This window comes from Hemibagrus wyckioides, linkage group LG11 (assembly GCF_019097595.1).
Source record: "Hemibagrus wyckioides isolate EC202008001 linkage group LG11, SWU_Hwy_1.0, whole genome shotgun sequence".
Lineage (NCBI taxonomy): Eukaryota > Metazoa > Chordata > Actinopteri > Siluriformes > Bagridae > Hemibagrus > Hemibagrus wyckioides.
Window position 1 is genome coordinate 7,185,852 of NC_080720.1, and position 12,500 is coordinate 7,198,351.

A 12,500-nucleotide genomic window follows, 5' to 3' on the forward strand; every position below is an offset into this window, starting at 1 on the left:
AAACTTCATATAGTGTACGTAAATTTTACAGTAATACTCTTAACAGACACCAGATATTAAAGGAGAAATCCATCATTTTTCAACCTGGTCTCTTTCTTCACTATATCTGCACTCTGCACTGTATGTCAAGACATCATAACATGTTTTCCTGAAACCCCTGGGACTCATGCACATTACATGCAAGCTGAGGCTCCTGTGAGGTTCAGATCTCGTGATCATAAACCTTAGACTTGAGTGTGTAACGTTTTTAAGGATTTTAAATCAGTCCTGAATGTCAGATTGTGTACATACTGTACTTGTCTGAATGTTGTTTTTAGTCTATTTTCACTCTAATTAGCGGAATGCGTAGACGAGCCCCGGGTTCATCGCTGTTTCTGGACAAAACATATGCAGGTGTTTTAAATTGGAAATGAAAAGCATGAAGTATTGCACAAGGAGAGACTCTCAAATTCAAGAGGCCTTCTTTGTACCCCAATACACGCAGGGTTACTACACACACACACACACACACACACACACACATACACACACACACACACACACACACACACATATACACGGTTACTTAGCAACAAGCAGGGCACTAGTGAATTGCACCACACTGATTTCCTCTCTACAGAAAGTGACTCGGGTTTACATGGCTCAGACACTAAGATGCATGTCAAAGGGGTCTAGTCTGGAAGACAGAAACACACACACACACACACACACACACACACACCCCTATGGCCTTTCTAAACCTCAATACCGAATACTGAATCTTCAATTCTGATTGGTCAAAAGGTGTTTATTCATTTTTCTAGCACAGCAGCTCTCCCAGTATTTCCAGTGATTCGATTTCTATAATATCGGCTGACTCAAAGACGTCTATACTTGATGCTCCACAAAAACTAAAGAAACTCAAAGATGTCTAATTGTAGGTATGGTGAATGTTTCTCTACAGGAAGGAGTCGCCAGTGTCAGCGCTTTGTACCAGTCAGAGGAAAAGCTGTAACTGTAATCCTCCTCTTTCCTTTCTTACTCATTTCCTTCTGCACCCCCCCACCACCATTTTTCCTATTCGCCAGTTCTATTTTCTTCCTTCCCTAATTGTTTCCTTCCCTCCTCTACTAGCGCCTTTCTCCAATTTTTCCCTCCTTCCCTTAGTATTTCCTTTTCTTCTTCCTTACTTTGTTTCCTTCCTTCCTCTCTCTTTGTTTCCCATGCTTTTTGTGTCCTTCCGTCCTTATTTCTCTTCTCATATCTTTACCCCTTTCCCTTTCCTTCCCTCCTTGATTCCTTTCTTCCCTGCTTCCTTCCATCTTTTGTCACACCTCTTTCTTGTTTCCCTTCCTGCTTCCTGTTCCTTCCCTCGTTGTTTTGTTACTTCCTTGTTTGATTGCATTTCATTATATTTGACTTCATGTCGACTTTATGGAGAGTTATTTTTTATTCCTGCAGGCCCTGAACATGGACGTCGGTCACTGCCTGTCCCCTTTACAGTGTATTTAAGTGAATCTCTTCCACAAATGATCATGTCTCTTTTGGTTGTTGTTTGTTCTTCTACACTGGCTCTGTGTGTCACAGCCCTACTGTTATTGCACTTACGACAGTTTGTCTCATCGGACTTGTCCTTGCAGTCTGGGTCGCCGTCGCATTTCCAGTTGAGATGGACGCACTCCCCGCTGCCACACTGGAACTCTCCAGCAGGGCATCCTTGCTTCTGCGGCTCGTTCCTGCTGTGACAGCGCTCCGGCGACTCGTCTGATTTATCTCTGCAGTCAGGGTCGCCGTCGCAGCTCCACAGAGCCGGGATACACTCGGAGTTGTTGCAGCGGAACTCCCGAGGGCTGCATGTGGTGGCTGTGCTTGATGAGCACTTCTCTTCATCGCTGTTGTCTCCGCAGTCATCGTCACCATCGCAGACGAAGCCCGGGGCCACGCACATGCCGTTCCGGCACTGGAACTCTTTCGGCGGACAAACCTTCTCATCTGAAAACGAGGAGGAAGAGGAAGAGGAGGGAAATCCCAATGTACTGTTAGAGCTGAGTGAACACATGGATTAACTGCTGATGTCTGCACAGATACAAAGAGGAGAAATGACCACAAAACCTACAATATAGACGCTGACCCACACCCCACCGTGTAATAGAGTTCACCAAATTATCGATGATCTTCTCCATGGTGCTAGTCATTAAACAGACCTGGTGTGAGTATATGTCCTTGTTTAACAGGGTTACTAAATAACCCTAAGCTGTGAAGCTGTTTGGTTTTACACTTCATCTTGTGCAGCTCTGATTAAAGGATTTAACGCTACACTCGAGCGTGTGTGAGAAATTTGCCAATCTGAAAAGGGGGAGGATGTATGTACCTAAGCGAAGAGGCTATATTAATATGCAAATCATGTTAAAGTGTGTGTATCTGTGTGTGTACACTGACAATAAATCAGGCTTTGATAAAAAAAAAAAAAAGGCTTAACCGGGATCATTTGCAAAGGGTATATATCGCTAAACTCGTTCACCCTAATGACAATGGCATTAGCAAGCTGCCACACTGGGCTCTGAATCAGGAGGATTTGTAGTGGCATGATTTCGCTTTCACAGATTCACTCCAACGCTTTAAACCATTTCATTTTCACCAAGTCGTCTGGCAAACAAGTGCATGAAATGGAACATAAAAAAATTAACAAAAACAGATACTGTTATGATCACAAATAATGATATTGATACCATACTGTAAGTTTAGGATTTTTAATATTCTCCTAACAGGTGAAAAAGGTTCATTGATAAAATTTAAAAGCATATTGAAACCAAGTTTAGAAATTTATCAATATCTGATATAAACACTCACACTTTGAACATGTACTCAAGTGTATGATTAAAATTTCTAGCATAAATGAAAATATAATGTGTATTAGCACTGAGATACACACTGCTGTCAGGAAGCAGAGATGTTTTCTGTGTAGTTATACATGGTGTAGGGGGCCATGTTGTTATTGGTGATCTTTCGCCTACTCCCCATGTGTGTGAGGGGTCGCCACAGCGGACAACAACTTGGCACAGGTTTTAGAGAGAGAGAGTGAGAGACAGAGAGAGAGAGAGAGACAAACATAAAAAAATAGATAGATAGATAGATAGATAGATAGATAGATAGATAGATAGATAGATAGATAGATAGATAGATAGATAGATAGATAGATAGATAGATAGATAGATGGGGGAGAAACAGTCAAATAGAGATAGACAGACAGAACAGAGAGAGAGAGACAAACATAAAAAATAGATAGACAGACAGACAGACAGACAGACAGATAGATAGATAGATAGACAGACAGACAGACAGACAGACAGACAGACAGACAGACAGATAGATAGATAGATAGATAGATAGATAGATAGATAGATAGATAGATAGATAGATAGATAGATAGATAGATAGATAGATAGATAGATAGATGGGGGAGAAACAGTCAAATAGAGATAGACAGACAGAACAGAGAGAGAGAGACAAACATAAAAAATAGATAGACAGACAGGCAGACAGACAGACAGACAGACAGACAGACAGACAGACAGATAGATAGATAGAGTAGACAGACAGACAGACAGACAGACAGACAGACAGATAGATAGATAGATAGATAGATAGATAGATAGATAGATAGATAGATAGATAGATAGATAGATAGATAGATAGATTCCTAAGTCATACATCACATACTGGACCTTTTCATTGCCTGCCATGAAATGAAATGTGAAAGGTGAAAGGAAGGAATTAGAAAGCAAGCAGGGATAAAGTCTCCTAATCTTTCCTGGAAATTCGAACATGAGGCTGTGAAGAGGATGAGGAAGCTGCTGGACTGCTGTACACTACCCCATTCCTATGCCTGCGAGGACACAGCACTCATCAAACATGGCATGTTTTTAAAGGGATTGTCAGAGCGACTGTTTGCTCTGACCGACATCTTTCCCTGACGGCCAGCGGAGAATGAGCAGACCACAGAGCAGAGATAACCCTTGAGAGCAAGTTCAGCTTCAGGTCCATCAGGGAACGTCAGCATGCGGCCAGTATGATGCTATCTGCTAAACAGGTCAGGGCCAATGTAGAGAATCAAAAGAGTAGAAAGTAACAAAAAGGATTGGAATTAAACCTTATCGATTGATTCAAGCAGACGCTGTTTAATCCAAAGCAGCAGACAGGTAATAGATAAAGCCTTAGATTAGCAGGATCATAGTGACCTTGGTCCATACACACATGCACACACATGATGGACATGGACAAGCACGATCGAGAGCTATGGTGTGGACAGCATCCTGCTTATCACGCTTATAATAGGATGCTGTGCTTTAGAAGAGGTTCCTGGCATGGATAGATAGTCTGCTGTTCTGTAAAGTATTTAATCATTATACATTATATCATGTGGACTTTAAGGACAACAACCTCATCAATACACAAAATAACATTCTGCACATGCTGTATCTCCATCATTGAGCATTTAAAAGCTTCGGCACGGAGGAATCTATATTGAACTCAGATGCTGAGCTAATTTATGAGTCGCTCAAGAGCTACACAAATCCAAGAGACTGAATATGACTGTAGCAAGGACATTTATAATCACTCTCTCCGGTGTCTTCCAAATGAGGATGAGGTTCCCTTTTGAGTCTGGTTCTTCTCAAGGTTTCTTCCTTTTAGCATCTCAGGGAGTTTTTCCTTGCCACAGTCACCTCAGGCTTGCTCATTAGGGATAAATACAAACGAATGTAAATATAATCTTAAACTTTTTGTACTATATTTATGTTCTGTACAGCTGCTTTGTGACGATTGTTAAAAGTGATATACAAATAAAATTGAATAGAACTGAATTAATAATAATAATATTAATAATAATAATAATAATAATAATAATAATAATAATAATAATAATAATAATAATAATAATAGAACTAATATTTCAGTGTGTATTATATATCAGCCCCACAACACAAAACAGAAAGCTTTCTGGGTGTTTCAGGGTGTTCCATTGCACGGCTCCCCTGTGGTACACAAGTTAATAGAGCGTTCAGGAACACGAGGGCATTACGCTTCTATCATTACGCTTCTATCATCCCGGTTACGAGCTACAGAGACGTACATCTCTCCGGGAGATCCCGTGTTCATGTGGCGAGGACAGAGAGACTGTAGCTATGATGCGGAGAACAAATATCACACTGTAAGTGAGGCAGCTTAACACCGCTAAGCTTTTTGAGTGGGCAGCGTTTGAAGCTAGTACGGAGGCTTCACCGGAACAAAGCCAAAAGAATGAGGCAGAGATAGGTTATCTGGGGTACGGCTAGACTCACGTGTACATCATAGAACTAGGCTTTATAATATTTGGTTATTGTCTGAAGAGGTTCGGATTAGGGAGTATGGTGACTTAGTGGTGAGCATATTTGCCTCACACCACCAATTAATGAATTGTCCTATTCCTGCCTCCACCCCATGTGCAGAGTTTGCATGTTCTTCCTGTATGTCTAGGGTTTTCTCCTCCAGTTCATAACATGCGTTATAGTCAGATTGGCAAATCTAAATTATCCATTCTGTGCAAATGGATATATACGATTTTTTAAAGAGCAAGGGCCCAAGCCCATCCTGCTCCAGGGGCGCTGTGTCATGGCTGACCCTGAGCTCTGACCCCAACCCCCAAAGATGGGATATGGGAAGAAAGAATTTCACTGTGCAGTAATGTATATGCGACAAATAAAGACGACTTAATATTTAGCATACAGGGGATAATGAGATGTATCTTCTAGAAATCTGTCTTTCTTTCTGTCTAGCCATTTTTTTTTCACTTAAAAATAAAATTTTTCCACATAATTTTAGGAAGGAAATGTAATCATCTTTAACGATTCAACAGTATGCCGTCTCTCACTTGGAGATTAATTGGTGACAGTCTGAAATGTGGTGGTTTTATCGCCAATGTGAACTGTTGCTACATTACAGAAAATGACCGTCTGGATATTACAAACATTCCAACAAAGCAACAATTACGTTGCGTTTTAGATTTGTTCCCAAGTCGCACGCGATATTTTTTATGCCATGTACATTTAACTAATACAAATCTGACCTGTGTCAGGAGTGTGGTACTTACAGGCTCATTTATTTTGGAAATTTGTTCAGAGATAAAAAAAGAAATAATGAACAATCAACACACCAATTCATCTGGAGCGGTTTGAACTTGGTTCATCTCAGAATAATTTCACATTCAGTCTAGACAAGCTAATTAAAGGTCTCTCGCAGCAGCTGTAAGAAAATATGTCCTGGATAACGGGGGAAGCAGACAGACCTCTGACAATTACACACAATTACACATGGCAAAGCTGATTGTTCATTTTCTTTCAAAAGCCTGGGCAATTTGCAGAAAAATGAGCGAGACTTGTTGTATGGGGTGTGAGCCTTTCTGGGTCAGTGTGTCTCTGATATATTTTTACAATGACATTTCTACACAATGTGACCGTCCAACAAACTAAATTAAAAACAAAACAAAAAATATTAAATATATAATTAATTATATAATTAATATAATATATAAATTTTATATTATATTATTATATATAAATAATTTATATATATGTATATATATATATATATATAATATAAATATAATTTATATATAAGTTTATAGAATTTATAAAATAAAATAATCAGGTAGCCTGCAAATGTTCAACAATCCTAAATTGCCTGCATTTTGCATGTGAAGTTTATTGTAATATCTTGCTCAAAATTTAAACATTTTTTAAAAATCATTTTGGTCAGTACTTTAGCCCTGAATGGTGATTATTATTATTATTATTATTATTATTATTATTAATTGATTTATTTATTTATTTATTTTATTTATTTTTAAATAAACAGAAGGAAATATTTATTTTTCAATTGCAGGTATAATGCTCCACTGACCACCAATTTTCTTTAAGTGATATTTTGACAGATTATGACTCTGCAATTTTAAGTAATAAAAATAGACCTGGATATTTTTTATATAATATTTCATTAAAGCGTTACCTAGACTGAATGGCTCTGAGACAAATCCATCACTAAGTACCTGTGCTTTAGGAATTCCTTCCAAAAAATTCCAATACTTTGTCCAAATCCTCCTTTTTTTGTTCATAATGTCAGTATAATGTCCCAACAAAGCCACTTTATCTTCACAGACAGTAAAGATTTAGTAACTATATTTAGAACAGCATCAGTGACCCTAGTGTCTAAAGTGAGCTGGATTCTCTCGTATAGAAGTCAGAACTCTCTATTTACTGCCATCTATGGCATTCGACTGATGCTTTTGGGAGTGTTTCTTGTCTAAATGGACGGACGTGTCTTTATTCTTTTGCGGATAACCTAAAGCGCCATCAGTACTGAAGCATGACATGAATAATAAAATAACTAAATAATACATTATGCTTCTTTTTTCTCCATGCGAATAAAGCTTATTGAAGAGACGGGTTTCGAGTCTGCATTTGAAAGCAGCCGAGGAGCCGGCTGTCTGAATAACCGTTAAACTACCAGAGTGTCAATACTCTTGAGAAAATATGTTTAATGCCTGTCTTGTGTCCATCTCTGGCTTTATAAACAAGCTTCAGGGTTTTAATTTCAGTCTTCTAGAGGAACTCGAGAAAAAAGCCAGTGGCCTCAATTTAAGAAGACTGAAGACAGATTGCTGCATTGTGGGTCGTCTGAAAGAACCTAAAGGCACATACTTTGTATTTTAAGAGACAAAGCTAATCCCTCTCTGAGCTTTTACTCTGTCTAACTAAAATGCGTCTTTTAAAGTAGAGCGGAATGTTTTTTTTGTTTCTTTTTTTGCTTTACTCTTTACTTCGGATAGGATGATAAATGTCCTGTGATATTCTCTAAGGGAATATTTATAGAAAATTGCTTATTTTTTACTCTGATGTTCTACTTATTTTAAACGCATGAGTTTACAGAGTCTAAAAGTCTGCTACATGTCTACTGAAAAAAAACCCCAAATGAGTCAGCCATACATTCTTAACCTGATCATTTAGGAAAGTTGGTTATCCAGTATTAAGGACCAAGAATATCTTGGTCACAAACTAAAACCCTGTTCATCCCATAAGGACGCTAAGCCATCTTACTCAAACAGGATCTGTGGAAGAAGTGCTGTGACTGACGTCTGTGCTCTTCAGGGAATGAATGCCATGTCTGTACAGCGAATTCATTTATGACATGGCAGTTGGGTCAGAGTCATCCCCAGCCAGCTGGCGGATGTTTACAGAAGGACAAGACCATTTTTGCAGCCCTTTAAAGAGCGGCATAGGAGTTTACAGAGAGCTGCAGCACTGCCTGTGGGGGACTGAGCAAATAGCAGCATAGATCAAAGGGAAATATCAGGCCAATGTGAGGAAATAGAGAAAGTTCAACAAGTCATACACATGCACAGATACACACACACACACACACACACACCTCTGTGTGCCTCATGGTAAGCACAGTGTCTGACATGATGCTGAATTCTCCTGAACCCTCCTACAGCTCACAGCTTCATACACTCTCTAGCCAAAAGTATGTGGACACCTGACCATCACAGCCATATGTGCTTCTTCCACACAATGTTGGAAGCACACAATTGTACAGAATGCCATTGTATGCCGTAGTGTTATCATTTCCCTTCACCGGAACTAAGAGGCTCAAACTGAAACTGGAAACTCAGACAGAGCTCCGGGCCTAGTCGCCCAGCATAAGTTTCATGTGAATAAAGCTTATCGAAGAGCTAGGCTTTGAGTCTGAAAGCAACCAGGGGGGCCGGCTGTCTGAATAACCGTTAAACTACCAGAGTGTCAATACTCTTAAGAAAATATGTTTAATGCCTGTCTTGTGTCCATCTCTGGCTTTATAAACAAGCTTCAGGGTTTTAATTTCAGTCTTCTAGAGGAACTCGAGAAAGCCAGTGGCCTCAATTTAAGAAGACTGAAGACAGATTGCTGTATTGTGGGTGGGCATGTCTGATCCACACAGCCATGCTTCAAAATCTACTGGACATCCTTCCCAGAAGTGTGAAGGGTGTTCCAGCGAACTTTGGAATAGATGTGCAACAAGCACACACGATGGTCATGATCATGATCAGCATGGTCAACAAACACACAAAGGGTCCCTGTGATGTGAACCACACACACAACATGATCAAATATGTTTATTATTGAGGTTAGGAGTGGTCACTTCAGTTCTTCTTCTTCTTCCCTACAGGGGTCGCCACAGCGAATCATCTCTCTCCACCTATCCCGATCTTCTGCATCGTCAACACTGGCTTCATATCCTCATTTATTACATCCATATACCTCCTCTTTGGCCTTCCCCTTTGCCTCCTGCCTGGCAGCTCCATGTCCAACATTCTCCTACCAATATACTCAAGGTGTGGTCACTTCAATTAAATGGGCTCAATCCAAAAGTCAAGGGGCTAAAAGCAAGAGGGGCTACAAATAATGTCAGCTTAAATCTTGCATTCTGTTAGAAGAACTTTTAGGAATAAAAAGCACTAGGGCAAGAAATCGAGGACGGAATATAACTCTGCACATTTAATGAATATTTGAATAGATTATGATTATAAAGTAATCTTGTTCTGAGGGGGTCAGTGTAATCTGTTTTACAGTTAAACTACACATACACACACACACACACTAGCATAGGATTTGATTAAAAAGATGTGTTTACCCAGATGGTGTGGATATTATATAGAGCTACATTAAATAGCAGACAGAAAGAAAATGGAACTGTGTGTGTGAAGGTAATATACAGAGATCTTCACGTGTTCATCCTGCAGAGATGACCAATCGAGGCGATCATTTCCATTTTACACGGACGTGTGAAAACAACTGAATAATTCAAGATAATCAGATTCTGCACGGGTAATAATCCTGTCTATTCGAATATAACCAAATTAATTGATAAGAGAGTTAAAGCGTATTTAACAACAGACCTTAGCCTGCCTGCTAAACCGTGGGAGGATAGAAGGCGAGAAGTGAAGGTTTAACGAGCGCGGCGCTCTCTCATCGCTCGCATGCGCTAACAGATGGGAGTGCAGCAGCCTCTGAGACTAAACTTATCACACCCACTCGCTCGCTCCATAAGCAGAAGATACAGATAAGCTACATCACACCCGCATACAGAGAGGGGTATAGCTTTCTAATGCATAATGTGGGTGTAGAAATATTCCAGTTCTAATTAACTGCTATATAAATAAAACAAGGCAAAGATGCACAGTTTTGTGAGCTGTTGCATGTGTCTTAGATAGAGTCTTTCTTCATGACTAGAGTGGCACAAACGATTTCAGAATAATATATGATTAGATTCACTTACAAATCTGATACTAGCATTAGTGTAATATTTTGTTTTCTTGCATTTTGTTGCAATTCATGTTTATTATACTGTAGAATAAAGCATTTATATTGGATAAATGCATGGCTTTTCTCCATGATGATCTTTTTAAAGAAATAATCCTGTTGTTATTCCTTCAGCAGACATCATCGATTAAGCATAAAAATAAAAATGAAACACCATGGACTGGGATGAGTATTTCTGAAATTGCAGGTCTCTAGGGATTTCACACACAGTAGTCTACAGAGTTTACACAGAATGATGTAATAAACAAACAAAAACATCCTGTATGTGGAGGGACTGCAGGCTGAAACATCTCATTGATGAGCAATCAGAGGAGAATGGACAGAGTGGTCTGGTCTGGCATCTCAGAATAGACTGTAAATCGAACCCTGAGGCGGATGTACTCACCCAAACTGGATGGCTGAAGACTGGAGAAAGCCTCATAGCATGTGCGATATCATGTAACATCACACCATGTGCAATATCATCTTAACTCTCAAGCCTTTTTTTGTACATTTTGTATATGTAGCATATCAAGGATCAAAGCTCAAGGAAGGTTTATTGTCATTCCAATACATGGTACACGAAAGGGAAGTACTGAGGTCCCAGTGATAGCAGGCAAAAAAAAAAGAGAGAGATAAATATTAAACTATAACTGTAAAAATATATAACTGAGAACGACTAGACAGAGTGATAGTAAAGAGTAACAATGCAATGTAAACAGTAACAGTAGCATTCTAGTTATTGCACATGAGAAGTCTGTAGTGTGGCAGTTATTGAGTTATTGCATATGAAAGGTCTGTGGTGTATGTTATTGCTCATGAGAAATTATAGTGTAAAGATATTATTGCATATGAGATCACAGTGTAAGGGTATTATTGTCCATGAAAGGAAAGAGTTATATTTTATTTATATGCATTTCTCTGGTGTACTACTGAAGGAAAGCAGTCTCTGGCAAAAGAAATTCTTTAGGGATTAATAAAGTTCTATTTCATCTTAGCTTACCTCACCTTATTATACCTTACTTTACTTTACCTTACCTTACCTTAACTTACCCTACCTTACCTTATCTTACCTTACTTTACGTTACCTTATCGTACGTTACCTTATCTTACCTTACTTTACTTTACCTTACCTTACCTTAACTTACCCTACCTTACCTTATCTTACCTTACCTTACCTTACTTTATGTTACTTTATCTTACCTTACTTTACTTTACCTTATCTTACCTTACTTTACTTTACCTTATCTTACCTTACCTTACTTTACGTTACTTTATCTTACCTTACTTTACTTTACCTTACCTTAACTTACCTTACTTTACGTTACCTTATCTTACCTTACCTTTTCTTACCTTACTTTACCTTACCATACCTTACCTTACCTTACTTAACCTTACTACACCTTACCTTACCTTGCCTTGTCTTACCTTACCATATCTTATCTTACCTTAATTTACTTTACCTTACCATACCATATCTTACCTGATGTTACCTTATCTTATCTTGTGATGCCCTCAGATTCATGTTCCTGGCTGACAGGAGTGGAACCCGATGTGCTCTTCTGTTGTTGTTAGCTTTTCCCCCTACAATATTTAATGTTCTGTGTACACTGAAATGCTTTTCTGCTCACTGGGGTTGTATAAGTTACTACACCCTTCCCGGCAGCTTGAACCCTAACCCTGGCCATTTTCCTATTGACCACTCTTTTCAACAAGGAGTTTCCACACACAGAATTGTTACTCAGGGTTCTCTTGTTTTTGATATCCTTCTGTGTAAACTCTAGAGACTTCCCAGGAGAAAACCCCAGAAAATCCCAGGAGATCAGCAATTTCTGAAATACTCAATCTAGCCCATCTGGCACCAAAAAACATGCAAGGCTTAAAGTCAGAGATATCACACATATTCCTCATTCTGATGTTTGACGTAAACATTAAGTGAAGCTCTTGACTCTGCATGATTGTGCATTGTGCCGCTGCCACGTGATTGAATGTTTGGCTAACTGAGCAGATGTTCCTATTAAAGTAGACAATGAGTGTTGTGTTATAATAAATAGTGAACATTTACCAAAACCAGGTAGTGAGAATGAAAACGTTTGGGTTGTATGTCCGACTCGCAGACGTGTGTTGCAGCCGCATAATAACTATAATAAT

General features: G+C 39.1%; 1 protein-coding gene across 5 annotated transcripts in view; it reads right to left on the bottom strand.

Moving 5' to 3' along the window:
- Positions 1-12,500, bottom strand: part of lrp8 (low density lipoprotein receptor-related protein 8, apolipoprotein e receptor) — a 191,677-nt gene that overhangs the window by 52,995 nt on the left and 126,182 nt on the right. For all 5 annotated transcript variants that reach the window (XM_058403785.1, XM_058403784.1, XM_058403783.1 and 2 more), the window contains exon 5: positions 1,588-1,971. In XM_058403785.1, coding sequence (XP_058259768.1) covers positions 1,588-1,971 — 384 coding nt within the window. The remainder of the gene's footprint in view (positions 1-1,587; positions 1,972-12,500) is intronic.